At 39.5% G+C, this 18,905-nt stretch overlaps 1 protein-coding gene across 1 annotated transcript in view; it reads right to left on the bottom strand.

Moving 5' to 3' along the window:
• KALRN (kalirin RhoGEF kinase) overlaps positions 1–18,905 on the bottom strand; it is a 717,152-nt gene that overhangs the window by 297,576 nt on the left and 400,671 nt on the right. Inside the window, exon 9 of the mRNA XM_054971242.1 lies at positions 14,854–15,084. Within this exon, the coding sequence (XP_054827217.1) occupies positions 14,854–15,084 (231 nt within the window). The remainder of the gene's footprint in view (positions 1–14,853; positions 15,085–18,905) is intronic.

Genomic DNA, 18,905 nt, shown 5'->3' with positions numbered 1-18,905 from the left:
CCCTTTTTAATGGGCTTTTAATATTATCAATAAAATAAATAGTATTCTTTAAAAAAGAATTTTTACAAATAATAAACACTTTCATATCTAGAAACTGGAAGAGATCCTTCAAGGGAAACAAAGAATTTAAATTGTAGAGCCACAATTTGCTTCAGGAATAATAATTAAAACAGAAGAAATTTAAATACTATACCCACGATACTACAGAAACAAATGACTGCTAATAAAGGAAGTTTTGCCTATGATTTTTATAACCCTTTAAGTATAAGCTATGGGGCATAACTTTAAGCAGAAGACAAAGGCATAATATAAATTACCATTAGATAAATGTAATCTAAAAGCTTCATAGAAAACACCAATGATAAATTACTAAGAAAATCAATATAAATAAGTCACTACATATCTTTGCATGCTTGTTCTTTAGTTATTGAATAATTAGCCACACTATTTTTATTACCTGTATCTACTGCTACAGTATAAAAATATTAAAATAACAGCAATAGTGGAACCGCCTTTCAGACTACAGAACATTTCTTAGCCTTTCTGTTGCAAAAGAACAGACTGTCTCTGACAGAAGCTCAGCAGAAATTCAAATTGCAGATAGATTACTAGTCACATCAAGGAAAAATACTGCCTGCTATACGGACAATCAAAACCAATTACATACGAATCCATAGGATTTCTGTCCATTTTAGCAGAAATGACTAGCTTCCAATACCAAATCTATCACTTCCAAACTGTTCCTGACTTAAGCTATGCCATCAACCATGTTTAAGGGTTATCAGAGAAGTTTGTATGACTATAACGAAGTTTGAACTACTGCTTCAGAATGAAACACTGGTTTCATTAGACCTCAATAGACCTCATGTTTTTCATATCACTCAGGTGCAACATCCAACCATTTCCACATACCTACACGTACTCTGGGGCTGATTCTTGCTGGTGTTCCCCCAATAACTGCAGAGCAGTCAAACGTGGCCATATGTCATAGTAAGGAAGCAGTAAAAAAGGCCTACAACACCTCTTGTAATGAGAGAGAAAGGAATTACAAGCTCCTGCTCCACATATAGAAAATGTTTATATGCTTCATTTATTCATTGAGGTATTGTACAAAGAGAAATTCAATTAAAACAAAGCAACGCTGTTTCAAATGGGTTCTATTACGGCAGCCAGTTATCATATCTGTTCAACTCCCAACTGAATTTTGAGCAGGAGAGAAATGATGTCCGCTTTCCTATTCTGACCTTTAAAATAGATTGTTCGTTCTATGTTTTCTGTAATATTTTATATTCCTCTCTTTTTTGAAAAAGATCCTGTTTTGCTCATTGCACTGTCATTCTGCAATGCAAATTTCTTGGTAAAAGAGAAATGCTTGCCAATCACCTACAAAAATGCAGGCTCCAGTCGCTCAGGTCTCCCCTTGTGATCTGTAGAGAAATGTTTTAAACTGTTCTGTTCTATATGGTGCCATGGATTATTTCGTAACATAGACAACAGTTTCACAAAACAAACTATTTTTCTCCTCCCAATTTATTTAATTAATTTTTAAATATTTATAGTCTGCCTTTCTCCTTATCAACAGGACATAGAACACAAGAAACACCTCCTGGAAACATAAAATATCCTGCTTTGTTAAGGTGTTATTCTATAATGCAACTTTCTTAGTGGAAGAGAAATGCACCCACCCACTAATCAACCACAGGCACAGGCTTCAATGCAAGCCAAAAACAATTCACAACAGCTGTAACTGCTGGTTTTAAAAGTTAATCCAGTCATGTTGCTCAATTAAAAACCTTTTGTGCCTGTCTGAATAATAGAGGTCATCCAAGATGCTGTTAACAAGAAAACAACAAAAGTAGCTGTGAACTGCACTGAGGTGATTTCTGGGGGGGGGGGGGGCGGATGACACCGAAAGAAACATTCACACTAGGTGGGGAGGGGAAACCCAGCTTGCAATAACTCTATACAATGATAAAATTTTATTTTACCAAGTACAATGTCCTACACAGAATCTATCCATTCTAGATAAGATCCGTAAGGACGGATAAGAAGGAATTTTCCATACTTGTAGCTCTTGGAATAGGGAACCTCACGAAGTAAAGAATACACAACTGAGAGGACATGGGACTTTAGGTGGATCCATTGCTGATCCACTGTGGATCCATTGCTGATAAATCTATAGATTGTCCAGAGTGGCTACTCTGAAACACATCAAAAAATACCTCCCTTCCCTGTGCTCTCTGTGCTCCTCATTCCATTCCTTGCAAATTAATAGAAAGACAGATGGTAGGGAATCCTCCAGAAAACATCATGGCAGGAACCTTGATCCTTATTGAATACACTTGCAAGATTATCCAGAGATGCAGGAAACAGGGGGTGCTATATTTCAAGCAGTTTCTATGATCTCTGAAAGAGCTGTTGTCATGGTGTTCAGGGTCTCAGTTCCTGCCATGCCACTATCTGGAATCATCCTTGCAATCTCCCCTCATCTCAATATGCTGCAAGAAATGGAATATGGGATGGGAAGCCTGGGAAATGATGTGGCAGGACTTAGGCACCCCAGCTGCTGTGGACCCCATCCAGATTTCTGATTAATGCTGGGGCAGACTTGAGGAGGTCTAGCTGTCACCAGAACATGTTGACTGTACAAGCACAGCACACAGCAACAAGGAGCCCTGTTGTAAAAATGGTTCTGCTCTGGTTCCACTTCAGACATGGCATTAGTAACTCCCATGTAGGGAATTCTCTCTAGAACCTAATAAAAATGTCACCCATACAGCTGTCCTTAGGCATTCAATCACTATTTATTGGAATGGGCCATAATATTGAAAAATCTTTATGGAGCCTGCCAACTTCAAATCATCCTTCAAAAGTTAACTTTTCCAAAACATTGGATCACAAGCACTTTTTTCTAGAAAGTCTGGGAGCTTCTCCAGAAGCTATTAAGAATAATTTCTAATCACATCCAGTTTACCTCCCCCACCTCCCCCTATTTCCAAGGTATAATCATCCAAGACTTTAAAAATAAAATAGCATGCAATCTGTTTTCTTCATGAAGGGAAAAGCAGCCTTGCCTTATCAATATTACTTTGCTGAGCAATACCACATTAATGAATAAAATTAAGTGTAGAGGCAATTACAACTCTTAAATATCATCTCCCTCTGTCTTCTTGCCAACTCTGAGTCAAAAAGATTCCTTTAAGTCTTCCTGCAGGTGGTCTTTATACACTTCCAGTTCTGCTCACTAGAGTTGCATCATTATAAAATGATATTCCTGAGTTTCATGAACACACAGTTTCTCTCTCTGATCACCATCCTGATAAAGATTTAGATGGCTTCAATTCCACATACCTGTCCGGCCCAGATTTCTGGGTCATCTTGCCCTTGCTATAGTTAAAGAGAGCTGGTCCTTAGAGATGCCAGCTATGTGGCTTGTAAGAGATGGGACAACACTTAGAGCTAAATCACATGAGATGAATTACACAAGGGTGCTCAAGTGAAGGGAGATGCAATGTTAGCCAGGAAGCATGGTTTGAATTTCACCTCTCTCTACAGAGCTGACTAGATCATTCCTCAGAGGGTTTGTTAATTTCACCTCTCTACACAGCAGGCAAAAATGGCTCTTCAGATTGCTCTTGTTAATTTCCTCTTTGCCTCCCCTAAGGCTCTGTAAATTATTAACAAACCCTCTGAGGAAGTATCTTTGCTGGCTCTGTAGAAAGGTGAAATTAACAAACCCTCTTAGGAGCAATCTATCAGGCTCTGTAGAGAGAGGTGAAATTCAAACTAGGGTTCCCGGCTAACATTGCATCTCCCTTCACTTGAGCATCCTTGTGTAATTTATCTCATGTGGTTTTAGCTGTTAGAGAGATGTTCAAAAAGGTTTTTTTTAATGTTTAATTTTAAAAGTTATGTTTAGTTTGGACACACAATTAGTCAGTATGGATGAACAAAAATACTCTTTTGTGGTAATCGTTATAATAAAGGGCCAAACTAAATGTGTCTGGAGCTCCCTGAATGAAACTCCAGATGTAATATTTGGCCTAAAAATTAACCTTGCCCTTCCCCAAATATGGATCAGAGTTGCATTTCTGGGATGGGGTCATTATTCCCCCTGCACCATTTCCTTAATTAAAATACTTTCCCGGCTGCTTTATGTTCCATGGAAAAAACACTTATCCCCTCCCTTTCAATCCATACTGCCTCCCCCTGCCACTTTTTAAGGCAAAATAACAGTCTGGTGCTCCAGTCACAGGACTCCAGCATCATGTATGGTAAGATGTACTATCAGAATCATTTCTGCCTGTTGATTAGACACTGTATGCTTCTTTTTTAATTTGTTAATTAACCCCTTCATGTGAAAAATGTCACCAATCATGCCACTAAAACATTCCAACAGAATGCAAGCAGGAAAAGGAAGGTTTTTAAAAAGAGAAATGTCCCCTCCCACCTTCAATCTTTATATATTCTTACCGTTATTTTCTTAAGAAATAGTGGGGGCAATGGAAGCCACTAAAACTGTCAGCTGAGAGGAGAGAGCTTGTAACTTTCAACACTGAACTTCTGGCAGGACAAAAATTTCAAATTGTACGTAGGTATAGAGAAGCTATAAATAATTGGATCTTTGCATGTTCCTGCACTGAAAGACAGAAAATGTGTTCTATGCCTCAGCATATGATACTGTTCTACATGAGAGAAGCAAGAGTACTTAGTGCAGTTTGGTTTGTTTCTAAAGTCCAAGTAAGTGGTGGCATCACCCAGATTCTCAGAACTCCTTGTCACATTATCACTTATCATCTGTCACATTATCACTTACTTCCCTGTGCTGATGCTTTTCTGCACTTCTTTGTTCTGAGACAACCAGATCTGCTTACCACCCACTTGAAAAGCCAAGATGCCAACCCCAAATGTTCATATAATTCACATTCCTTTCATTATAACAAAAATTTGAAAAAAATTATGATTAAAAGCATTTTCCTTTATTCCAATCCCCTTTCCACAAATCTACCCTTCTTAACTAAAGCCACCACCACTTAGCTGCAATATTGTTGATCTTACAGATGGAAGTAGAAAGTTGAGACTAAAAAGAGAGCAGCTGAAGGCACAAGTCTCCAGGATGCAGGCAGTGTAAGACCTGCCCAGTGCACAGAATGGGAGGGCCAGAACTGTGAGATCTGCCAGATCCCTGTTAGACTTGCCTCTAATTTACATATTACAAAGATGAATGATCATCGTGCATTTTTCCTCTGGTTCCTTAAAGATATGAGTAGGTAAATCTAATGCTAGAGCTAGCTCTGTGATGATTCTTTTCAACAGATCTGCCTAAAAATGTTGCCTTTAAACTAATCTGATTACCCAAGATCCCTGGATTCACTTACAAGCCATCAAGCCAAGCTCCAACTATGAAAACTACAGTGACATTACAGTGTGCCCTATAACAACTGTGCTGCCCTGGGATGATTCTCTCTCTCATCCACTGAATGAGGGTCCTCCATGAGAACTAAGACCGGCCTAGCAGGGATACATCTATCTGCCTTCCTGAATGCTTCTTCTCCATGAAGAAGCGTATAAAATGTCTGGTAAGGAAGTTACTGGTTTGCAAAGCTTTTCTTTTCAGTAAGAAGCAGTGTGCTTTCCATGGAAGCACCAAGCTCAAACAGGCGTGATAGGACAAGTAAACCCGTTCAAGAGAATCACATGATGAAACGGAGTTAGCAGAGATGGCTAAACTTACAGCTCTGATTAGAGAGAAAACACTGCCTACTTTTATGGTTAATTGGAAACCCCTTGTTGACTTTCTGCGCGAGACAAGAAAAAATGAATTAATGATTTCTGGATTTGATTTCTAAGAAGATAAACCTGGGAAAAATAAATAGAAGGGGGGCAGAATTGAAAAGGTAAATTTTAGAGATATTAAAATTACAAGTACAATGTGTGTAAAGGTATAATAGGTGTTATAGAGGAAAATGGAAAATGAAATATGTATTTTTTTGTATTTTTTTGTTTTTTCTTTCTTTAATTTTAATTTCTTTTTCTCTCTCTCTTTCTATTCCTTTTTCTTTAATTTTTCCTTTCTCTCCCCCTTTATTGGGCTTTTAATCTTATTTATAAAATATAAATTATTACCATGAAAAAGAGCCCAGAAAAAAAGAGAGAACCACATGATAAAGTTTGTGAGGCTCCTTCAGCAGGAGTCGGGATTGAGAGAAGATGGCTGCCAGCTTGAAATAATTAGGCTGAGTGTTTTTTCTTTCTCCACAGGCATTTAGACCCTGTGCGTGGCCACGAGGGCCAAAGCTTGTAGAACGGCTGAAAGAATATTCAAAGATATATCTATATAGTCCCTATACGGTTCCACCAGGGCTCCTGCTTCCATATTTCTTAATGCAGCAGTGCTACTTTTCTCCACATTTCCTGTATGCATGCACTTCCTCTCTTTGAGGCCTTACTTAACTTTGGCTGAATCAGACCCATTTTGTTAAAGCCTTCATGGCACTAGGCTTAGAGATCAAGGATAACCAATTCTTCTGATCCTGTTCTCTGTGACGACCATAAAATACTGTCCCTGCAGTCTTACATCAAAGGAAAATCAAGCTCATCGGAAAAATCTGGATGATGAATGAAGCAAAGTATCTTTCTCAGACAACTCAATTCATGGATATTCAAAAATAATAAAAGTAACTGTAACTCTGTAATCAGAACTTCTTTAAAGCACAAAGAAGAGTAATCTGTCCTGATTAGCAGCTCTAGGAAGGATAAAAGACTTATAATTTCAGACTAATTTCAAATGAAAGTTCAAATCAAATTATGCAAAGGATAGGGCATGAGTAACCCCCTAACAGAATATCCTGAGGAAACACCATTGCATGAAAATGAAATTATGCAAAAATAGAGTTTTGTGGCATTATGCGGAGTTGTATTTAAGCACCATTATTTGAAGCTTATACTAATTTTCTTTAGCTTCTTTGCAAGCTGTGGCGTATGTAAAGCTTATTAACTGCTCAGTCTGACATTCCAACCCATCTGTAAGCAGGGTTGCCAATCCTCTGGTGGAAGGGGGATTCCGCACCTCCAGCTGCCCCCAGCTGCCCCCCTTTGCCACCGCTCACCTGGCAAAGAGAGAAACACATGGCAAACAGCATGGGGAACCAGGAGGCTTGCAGCTGAAATGAGCATGAGCGCTTTTTCTGCAACTCCAGCCAATGACATAATTTCTGGCGCAACGCTGAAGTGAGAGGTCCCACCAGGGGCCAAATCTCTAAAAATTGATACAAAAATGTGCAGTGGTAAGTACCCTGCACCTACCACCCTTACTCTGTCCCCCGGTCCCCTGGTTTGGCCCCCAGGGGATCTGTCAACCTTGACTGTAAGGTATTCTTGGACCGATACCTTGGTTTTCTTTATAGCATTCAGTACAGCACTTATGAAATTGGGGGTTAAAAACATATTTTAGCAGTTCTTTTTAAAAAAAATACAGATTTCAATTTGCAAGACAGTTTTCAACTTACTGAGGTGTAGCTAATACTTTTTTTAATACAATTTATACCCCACTCCCCCCTATGGGAGCTTATGATTAAGAAAAATAGAAACAAGGGGAGGGGGATTCTGAATACAGAGCAGATCTCCCTCTCATCAGTTGTTCCTCCCCAATCTATTCTATGACCCTGAGACCAAGAACCATTTGGCTCTCCCCTCTGGGCATGCCTGGGTTCTAAGTACCTGTAAGCAAAGGAGAAACAAACTCAGTTACATATTATTCAGCTGCTGGCAGCCAGCTAGCAGGATTTTCCCGACATTGCTGTGCAACTGTAAATTCCCTACGCAACTAAGGCAGACATTAGCTTACCCAGGATTAGAGATCAAATATTTTGAGAGAAATCTGTTTGTATTTCTAACATATGTTCATTTCTCTGATTCCCTCTGTCTCCAGATATTATAGGAGATGTAAACTATTAAGGTAATGTTTGGTGATTGTTTCAAAAGAGGGATCAAAACACAAAAGAACTATTTCATTATTGATTAATTATCAACAGAGAGGAAATATAGCTAAAATAACAGACCCTCAGAAGACACTGAATGAGCTTTCTTGTCTCATGGCTGGCAATTCTATTAAGAGTCCACTGGTTCCTGTCTGTAACCCTTCTTCTTATTCAGAATGCAGATATTGAGGTTCTTTAATGGTCCATATTGTCAGGACCCCAAGGAACAGTGCAGCAAAACTCTGAACAGTTTTCTGCACTATATATTGCAGGTACTCCCCAATGGGATCATGAGCCAGAGAAAGATACACAGTGAGCAGGTGCTTTAAGCAGAACTGAGCTTGTGCCTCTGGCACACATAAAAGGAAAAGGTCTTCTGTATATGTGGTGCCCCCATTATTCTCTTCCCCATGTATGTATGTATGTATGTATGATGACAAAGACTTGGCAGTGGTACCACTCCTATGGAACGTCTTACCACTGTTCACTTTCAAGAAATTAAAATATAATTAGAAAATAAAAAATTTTTACACACAAGAAATTACTAAAATATACCCTTTAGTGGTGTTTTTGTCCCTTTCCATGAAAGTCCTACAAACTTCCTCTGTTTCCATGTGCAATTTAAGCCCTATGCAGCCTAGGGCTGCATACCTCAAGGAATGCCTTCTCCCATATGAACCTACCTGTCAACTTTGGTTATCTCTGGAGGTCTTACTTTGAGTGCTGCTGCCATCTGAGGCTAGATAGGTGGCAACATGAGAAAGAAACTCCCTCCCTAGGCAGTTTTATCTTTCCCCCACTATTGCTGTCTTCTGCCTGCGGGTGAAGACTTTTTTGTTTTGTTTGGCATACCCCCAAATAACTATTATTGGCCTTCTTTCCTGTTTTTGATGTTGTGCTTCTTGTGTGTATTTTATTGAATTGTGTTATACTATTTAAATGTTGTTTTAAATGTAATTGTTTAAAATGTTATTTTAAATGTTTTAATGTTTGCTGCCTTCTGGACCCTATTTGAGTGGAAAGGCAGAATTAAAATGTTATGAATGAATGAATGAATGAATGAATGAATGAATGAATGAATGAATGAATGAATGGCTATTCTTATCTTTAAAGCCCTAAATGGCTTTGGACCCAGGTACTTAAACTTCTTGAAGGACTGCCTCCACTCCTGTCTTGCTTGCAAGTTAAGCTATTCTTCTAAAGCCATGCCATCTCTGCCTTCTTCAGAGGTGAGGTAAGTGGCATCCAGAGACAGAGCTTTTTCAGTGGTGGCATCTTGCCTTTGGAATGTCCTCCTCCATGAGGCTCACCTGGCACCTACTCTCCTTTATTTATGTGCTAGGCTAAAACATTCTTTTTACTCAGGCTTTTAACAAACAGGTTTTAAATGATTTATGGTTTCTGGCCAGAGGATCATTTTATTTACATCATTTTAGGCTGCTCAAAGTATATTTTATGCAGCTGTTACACCCTGGCTTATTTTAATGACATTGACCTGTTGTTAAATGGTGTTGGCCTGTTTTTTAATGGCATTGTTTTTAATGAATACGCTATAATAGTTTTGTATTATTACCTTAGTTGTAAGCAGGTATCAGGAAAGGCAGCATGTAAATTTTCTAAATAAATGAATCAATATTTTAAAATGCCGTGTCATGCTGTGATTTTAGTAGGTTGTTTATTTTTATGATATGTCTAGACATTTTAAAATGTTATAAATTTTACTGATGATTTTTATTATTTTGTATTGTATTTAATCCCTTATAATCTACCTCAAGAATACTGCTAGGAATAGAGTAAAACAGATTAATAAATAGTACTAGTAATCAGCTGGATCTTATGAAGAGCAAGTGATAGTAGCTGTGAACATGGGTCACTCCTGCCGCCTCCTCCCCCAGCAGTCCCATGAGACCTCCAGAAAGCTGATGCTCGAGGTTTCGGGACTCGTATGAATAAAAAAATCATGCGGTCTGAAGGGGCTGCAATAAGGAGGCAGAAGTAAGTGAACCTGCTGGCAGCAGCTTCTTCATGCACCAATGGCAGAAGAGGAAAACCGGGGGTGGTGGTATTTCAGCCAATTTTGTCACCCCGAGGCTGCACAACTTTTTACACATGCACATCTCACAAACTATTGAATCATCTTTTTGGAAGTTTGGCAGTGTTGGAGAGGGACAGCCAGAAAGATCTACATCCCCAGCACTATTTTATGGTTCATAGGATCCATCCAACCCAACATCTCAGGGGATAATATATCTTAATGTCAGATGACATAGGAATGCCATGCCATAGAAAATTAGTCATGGAACAATATGGTACATATGCACATAGGGTGCATATGTGTCACTTCACATATAAGAAAAGTCACTGTACATCTGGATCCATCATTACCTGTGCTGTAACTCTTATGTACAAATTTGTGTACACATAGAAGACTAAGACACTAGCAGCAATCTGTAAAAGTATGCATAGAAATATGTGCTCTGTGATGTTATCTTCACAAAGACATGCATACTTATTTTAAGACGGGTGGTCCCCACCTTTTAGGCAGGAACCTTTGGCTTGCATCTTAACCAACAGAGCAGGATAGTGGGAAGGCTGTTTAAAATCTTCCTGTCCAAGCTGTCCAGCTGTTTGCAGGCAAAAATTTCTGGAGTCCAGATCACAGTGCAGCTTACCTCGCAGTGGCTGCCTTCTGTGGAATTTGTGGGCAGCTCTAGGAGCATTGGGGTCTTCGTACCTAATGAGCATCTGTTGTGAAGAGACCAAAGAGAAGCAGAGCTGCAGTTTGGAAGGGAGTTCCCTCAGTGTTTTCTCACTTTAATATTAATTTTTATTTTTCAGCAATGGGCTGTGTTGGGGTAAAGGGAATCTGAGTGAGCAGATGAGGTGAGTTGGAGGGGGCATCTCTTAGTAGGGGGATAGGAAATGAATTAATTAATTGTAGTTCAACTGTTAAAACTTAAAGTTTATACCAGACCTTGGTGTGTGGTACCTTTCTTTTGGAGGCAATACTATGAAGGTCTCAGAACTGAATCAATACAATAATTGAAAACACAAACAGCTGTCTCTGTGATCTGGAAAAACAAAGAATACTTTCTCACTGCGGTATTTAGAAAAGATTAAAGACCCATTTGCCAGGTTTGCTGAATCAATATTGGTTTCTTAGTTTCTTGTACATATTCATTCTGATCAATAATTCTAAAATATGAAATCTACTTACTGGAACAATGTAGGGGAGGAGAGTTGGTGAAAATGGAAGGAGGAGTTAGGCAGTAATAATTTTAAGAACAACAGGCATGAAGCAATACTACTTAGCATTTGTATAGCACTTCTGAACATCCAGAGCACTTTATGTACATTGTATTGGTTAATTCTTACAAAGACCCTATAAGATAGGTGGGTATTATTCCTTGTGTAGCTTGGACTAATACTAAGAGATTTGTTTAAAGCAATATGACCAATTCATGGCAGAAATTCTTGATTTGTAGGGTTTCTTGATTTGTAGTTTAGTCTGTTAGCCAGCGTGTTAGACCAGCTAGATCCCAGAGCAGGAAAGGGAAGAATAGAGGAATTACAAAAGCAAGTATGAAGCACATTTTTCAAACTCCATTGCAATTGCATTTAGTAAATAACTGCCAGCTCTGCCATAAGAGCTGCAGTCAAATCCTTCATCCCACCATGGCATCATTATTATGCATGAGGAAGCCCCTGATTTACAGCTTACATACTTCTCCATTCTCCCCTTTTATCTTCACAACAACCCTATGAGGTAGATTAGACTTAGAGTGTGTGACTGGCCCAAAGTCATCCAGCAAGATTCCATGGCAGGGGGGCGGGATTTGAACCTATGGCCGTCGTCACACGGGCTTTTATTTAGCGCTAAAATGGCACTATTTCCCGGCAGACACCCACCTTATTCCAACACTGTAGCGATTTTCTCTCTTCTGCTTTGTGCTTGATAGTTGCGCTATTTTGTGCCTCAGTGTGAATGCCTCACATCGATGTATTTCGCCTCGCAACGTCCTATGCCCTCCCTTCAATCCCAGAATCCATTTCTTCCTGCAACTCCCCTTTTTTTAATTTTATTATGTCCTTATAACGCCATAACGACATAACACAATGCAAACTTTCTGCTGAAGTAAAAATGACTCAATCGCCATGGCAGAGTCTTCAGCGATGGGGATCACGTCAGACAGGGAGTTTTCTGCGGGCAAAGGGCTATTTATATAATTTCAAAGCTGGAAAAACAAAAGGGTCGTAATGTTTTGCTCTAACGGAATGTTTATATGCTGTTATTCCGTTATAGCAGAATTAAACGCCCGAATAATTTAAAAAAAAGGGAGGGAGGAGCTGCTTCTGCGCGGTTAGAGAGAACAGAACAGAGTGCTTCGGTGTGGACAGCTGGTGGAGCAAAGAGCCGTTAGGTGACCCAAAGAAACGTTACTGTGCCAATAACAGGTAGGACGCTATATGCTGTAAATTTAATGGAAGAGATGCCCGTGTGATGATGGCCTATGTCTCCCAATCCAAGTCTGAAACTCTAACCACTACACCACGTTGATGATCATTAATATCCATGCTGACAATTAATGCTTGAAGAGAGGAGAATTATGTAAGCCACCTTGGAGAGAAAGGTGGGATATAAAATGAAAAAAAACACAAATGAATAAATAATGGAGCCCTGCATTTTCTCCAACCACCCCATTTGGGTGTTATATACAGGAAGTGGGCATGGGACAGCGAAGTCTTTCTGTAGCCTTCAGTGCTGCGCCCTCTGAGCCAGGCACATAAACCTCTTCACCTCTGGTAAGTAAGGTACAAAAAGGATTGTTGTGGGAAGTAACCTGACACCGACCCAATCCAGTTAATGGACTAATTTTCCTCGTCTTCAGACAACAATCCACAAAATTAATGATTACTTTGAATTCTTTCTTGAAAAGACTGGGATGGGAGTTCACTCATCCCTAGTTATAATGATCTGTTAGAATCAGGGGAGGACCTAAGGATATTGGACAACGCGTTACAAATACTCCCACCAAACCTTCATCACTTGCATAATTATTCAGCTAATTATTGCATCTGTTTGGATTAAGAATTTCATTTATGGGTTTTTCTGCATAATCCTGAACACTACGTAAGTAATAAGGAAGATAAAAAGATCCCTATAGGAGTTAAGCACATGTCAAGATAGAAAATAATATGCCATGTAGTTTCTAATTGCCTTATAATAAATAACCTGTTATAATTAATATTTTTTAAAAATAGCTGTCATTAGGCCACTACAAAGAGTCTGTAGCAGCAGAATTCTCTAAAAGGCTCGAGGTCACATTTATTTATTATTCTGTTGCTACATCAACAGACTTCATTGAGGGCCTCATCAAGGAAAGAATGGAAGTCTGATTGGATTTTTCTAGTGACAGCGATGGTTCTCAGAAAAGGAAAGGATCTAGGACTTAACCTAGGAACAGGCCAACAATAAAAGCTGCTCAGCTAGGCTGATACTCCCCCCCCCAAAAAAAACAAGAACAGCTAAAATAACTATTCATAGCAAACTTTTAATTTGATAATTGCTTGTGGTGTGAACATGATCATTCCTCCAAGTCAAGAAAAAACTGAAATCAGATTGAAATTCAATTATAAAGTACAAGTATTACTAAAGGTATCCTGAGTGCTGTTTTAGAAGGGTGGGGTAAAAATCTTCTACACAATTAATACAAGCACAATTATTGAAGATCTGTAGGAAATTAAAGGGGCAAATAGCTGAAGAAATGCAGAAACAAAGCATAAGAAATTCTAAGACTAACATATTAAACAACATAGAAACTATCCAGTACAATCATACTTATAGTAACAGATGGAGTATTAAGCATTTCTTCCACCTCACCTGCATTACAGCTGGCATCCAGAACAGAGTATATCATGCCATTTTATTAGCAAAAAAAAAACTTTACAAAGGCCTCACAACTAATTGTCTATTCTTGAGACTGTAAAGGTTCAGATTTAGAAGGTAGAAGATGTCGAGATGCACACACAAGTCACATAAAACTTTTACATGTTACAGCTTTCTTAATATATATGCTGTGTACAATTTTTAAAAATGAATGAAGGACAGTTCTATTAATTATTATTAACCATTTTACCTATCCATGAAACCTTTGACAATGTACCTGTGGCTGCTAAAAAATAATTAGGATTAAATATATGTGCCAGATCAGGCACAGATTTCATGTTACAAAAATGGCTTATTTGGGGAGATGGTGGAGCACAGGGGACAGAAAAATAAGTTGTAATTTAGGAGTTCAGTAGTTAAAAGTTCATCTTAGCTACAGACTTACTAGATGGCATTATATATTCAATTCAATAATATGCTACTGGTGCACATATACTTTAAATTATTTGAACTTTCTCACTTTGTATTTTACTTGAACATGCCCAAAAAATGGGAGGAGGGCCATGCTAGCAGCTGCTTATGCTAATCCATTCCTCATGTTAAACACACCAATGTGCCCAGCATAGAACAATTGTGCTATCAGTCCTTTGGCTTATTGTTTATTTATCAGCTTTTATCAGCTGTGTTGCAGTTCTGGTAAAGGTAAACAGCAATTTCCCATTTGCTTTCTACACACCACATGTGACTATATACACTTCTGAAATTGTTAGGATAACATCATATAAGTTATTTTACATTTGTTTCTAGGTTTTTCCTTCTGTAAACTCTCTCTTAAACACAAATTGTAGCTCTGACACCCAGTTGTTTGGCCAAAATCGACAAAAACAGTAACCAGAAGATTGTTTTGTGAGGTTTTCTATATATGCCCCCAAGCCAATTTCAATTATGTCTAAGTTTCAGCTTCACAAGACTGAGAAATGACATTACCTGTTGAACATCTTGCTGGAAAACACAAAGTTGAAGCCTCTGATGTAACCGGACCTTCCTGTGCTGCCAGATACTCTCCAGCCGACGTTGGTGATGCAAGACTTCATGGACCACATCCAACACCTGGTGAACAGCCTTGGAATAATTAGCTGTGGCCGTGAGAGATTCGGAGTTCCCAGGGCTCAAGGGGCGCTGCAGGACATCCAGTAAAGCCTTTCCATCCTGGCTTACCTTCAAGATTAAAAGCAGGGGGAAAGCCTATCAAGCACGGACAATATTAAATTACCAAGATAATTTTGCTATATGCATCAAGGGGGGGGGGGGCGGAAACCATACATTATGTAAATGGGGAGGGGTCGCTTTCTCAGTAGCAGAACATCTGCTCTGCAGGCAGAAAGTTCCAGGGCTCAGTCCCTGACATCTCAAGCCAAAAGCATAAGGTAAGAGATGATGCCAAAGGAGCTCTATCTGCTGCCACTCATACTCATAGCAGACAACAGACTCATTATAAAGCAGCTTCAAGTGCTTAAAATTGTTTCACCTTTCCTTTGCCATCCCTGGGAAATTTGGCAGAAATTACAAGCCAGAAGGTAACTGGATGTTTTATTTCCAAGTTTCAGACATGTCATCCAAAAGGAGAGGAAAAATGATTTTCAATTTTTTTTTTGCCAGTATGAAAGGATTCTAACATGTAATGCTGGCAAAGGCTATAGGTGGAAGAATGGAACTGCCACTATTTTATACATATGCCACAAAGCAGACAAGTATACCAGAAAGTTTTTTCAAGCCCTTTATAAGAGCATGCCAGCAACATAGAATCCCACTAAGTACTTTGCTACATGTAACACATACTACTTCTCTTTTAAAAACAACACCTGCAATCCACACTTGATTTTATGGCTTTTCTTTTGTTAAAGGGGAGGGGCGATTCTGACAATATTACAAAAACATCAAGAAAAAGAACATACCTCATCTGGGTCCTGAAAGTCTCTATCAAAGAATGAATGGGTTTTGAAACAAACCAATTGTTCAAAAATAACACAATAATACACAACAGCCACTCAAATAACTGAATATTGAGTACTGAACCATGTAACAGGAGGTGTACTTTTCTGATTGTTGTATGTAATATACTATGTTGTTAATTGGTTCTTGCTGTTTTAAAAAAATTATTGAAAACGTAGACTAAAATATAATTTAAAAAAAAAAGCTCTAGCTACCGTTTCAACTCTCCAGTGCTCCCTTTAGGAATTAACAAGGTCTCTTTTATGTGAAAGCTTTGCATTTTTCAAGGAGTGCTCAAGGTCAGAATGTACTAACATAGCAGCTTTGCAGTATATAAGTTTGAAAAGGTTACATTCAGGACTTACTCAAGTACACTATGAAAAGCACTGAAAGAAAAGAGGTAGGTGTGTGTGAAGGAAGAACCTGTGCATTTCTATGCATCTCTTCTCAATGGGGTGTCAAACTCAGCTCCTAATAAATTGAGGGTGGGGTGAGCCAAGGCAAAAATAGCACTACAGAAAAGTGAAGGTAATTTACAGCAAGCACGTAATAGCAAGAGCAGCTTCTTACAGCGCAATCCTAAAGACTTCAATGACCTTAGGAGGGTGGAACTCTGTTTTGGACTGTACTGTTATTTGCTTGGATCACTATCTATGTTTGATGGAGAGACAAGTGTAGACTGCACATCCACTCTGGCCTATCTATTGCATTTTCATCCTGCACTCCCTCCCGGACACTCAGAGCAACATGCCTGATTATCCCCTTCTCTACCCCGTGAGGTAGGTTAGGATGAGAGAGAGAGACAAAGATACATGTGTACGTGACAAGTTAGCTCCAGAACTGATAGAGTTGCCAGGTCCCCCAGGGTTAAAACCAGGGGGTGGTAGGGCAGGGGGCAGTGTGTGTTTTACACGCATGCACTCCCATGTTTCCCTATGGCACCATAAAATGACATCATTTTCCAGCATGACGGGTGAGCTATGGGTCACAATTTATTAAAAATCACTCCCAAACTTAGTGTTTAAGGAAGACTGTTAATGAATTGCCCCCATCATGACCCATAGCTTCCCTGTCATGCTGGCAAATGACATCATTTTACAGCACCATGAGGGAGCAGGCACACACTCCACAGGCATACCACCTGCCAGGTGCCTTCCCCCTCCTGCCTGTAGTGATAGAATTTATACTTTTAAGATGTTCCCTTATATTACCATAATGTGTTAAGGACTATTAATTTTAAGACCTTCCCTAAGGCCACATGTTCTTGTAGTCAGTTCAACTAGTTGAGACTGCATACAGTTTGCTGGAGTTGCTTTGTATATAAAGCTGCTTGAAATACTCATTTCTCTTGACACTCATTTGGAACCCTGAATATTACATGGCTGGCAAGTAAGTGGAGGCGAGTGTGGACAGGGTCTGGGAGCAGGGTATCCCCATACCCCAAGTGGGGGGATAGTATCCCTAATGATTATTTAAACTCGAGTCTCCCCAGTCCTAGCCCAACTTTCTAATCTCTACATCAAACATTGTCTGAAGCAGCTTGGTTTTGAGTATGGCTTGCTTCTCTGTGTTTCGGTTCTGGAACCTGTGGGTAGTGATGCAAAAGTTCAAGCATGGCCTGGCATCCTCAAGGTGCCAGTTCACAAACCACAATGGGAAGATACAGAAGTGGTAGATGGAGATCCATGAAAGCCTGTGCTGCTCACTTCATTCAGTGTTTTCTTGAAAAGTGCCTAACTTGATTATTAAGACGGCTTATTTCTCTGGCCTTCATTAACACTGAAAACAAAAGGACTGGGTTTTCAGAAATGTCCTAGTTCCTGCTTATCATTTATCTCCCCAATATAATCAATATCTCCCTTTGTTCCTTTATTTCCACCAGCGCAATCCAAAATTTGTTAAATCTAAAAAAATATAGTTAATATAAATGAAGGTGGGAAAAGTAAATACAAGCTAATGTCAAGACATGTTATTAGTTTTTATTATTACTCATATGGCACGCAGTGCTAATTAAGGATAAGAGAGTTAAACAGCAACACAAAATGAGTTTTAAAAGCCAAAATACTAAAACTGAAGACTACAGTTGTAGATCTCTAATAAATCATACTGCATGATTCAGTACATTTAGTTTCAGGCAGCTTTATATTGCCAGGAAAATACATAGATTAGCTAGTTGTACCAGGAGAAGCCAGTTTAGTTCATCAGTCTTCACTGAACTTCAACAAGGGCTGGAATTCAAGCAATGCAAAGGAAATGTCATTTTATAATTTCAAGCAGTTTGATTTATTATATTAACTTTTGAGAAATCCTTGGGTACCGTCCCCAAGATGAAAACACCCTGCAAGGGTTACAGGATACTCAACATTATAATAAGAAGGAGGTGGGACTAGGGAATGTGGGTGGAATAAACACACATCATTACCAGAGTACTTAAGGAAACAGAATATCATCTGGTAACTTTACCCTCTATACTTCCCACCAAACAAGCAATACAACTCTGATATTGTAACTAGAGGCGGGCACAAATCAAATTACGACCCAAAAAACCACACGAACCGGGCTGGTTTGTGGTTTGTTAACACGCGGTTCATGGAGCTGCGTGTTAACGAACCCCCATGACTTTTTCAGGCCTGGTTTGTGCGGGACATGAGTGTTTGTGACCCCAGACAGGCTGGCGCCACCGAGGGGTGTGTGAAATTGACAGCCCCGTTCTCCTGCCACCAGCAAGCGACAGGAGAAGGGGGCTGTCAGTTTCACACACCCTGCACCGGGTTCAGCCCATGAACTGAAGCCAGTGCGGGGTCTGTAAAGCTGACAGCCCCCTTCTCCTGCCTCCGGGGAGCAGCAGGAGACAGGGGTTGTCAGTTTGATAGACCTGAGAAACTTACAGCCCAGGGTGGCAGGAAAATGTGGGCTGTCAGTTTGACAGACCCCGTGTTGGCCTCAGCCCAGGGGCTGAACCCGGCACAGGGTCTGTCAAACTGACAGCCCCCATTCTCTTTCCACCCCAGGCTACAGGAAAATGGGGGCTGTCAGTTTGACAGACC

The sequence above is a fragment of the Eublepharis macularius genome, chromosome 2 (genome assembly GCF_028583425.1).
Source record: "Eublepharis macularius isolate TG4126 chromosome 2, MPM_Emac_v1.0, whole genome shotgun sequence".
In the NCBI taxonomy this organism is placed as follows: Eukaryota; Metazoa; Chordata; class Lepidosauria; order Squamata; family Eublepharidae; genus Eublepharis; species Eublepharis macularius.
The sequence above is the reverse complement of the archived record's forward strand: the minus strand, read 5'-3'. Positions and strand labels throughout refer to the sequence as shown.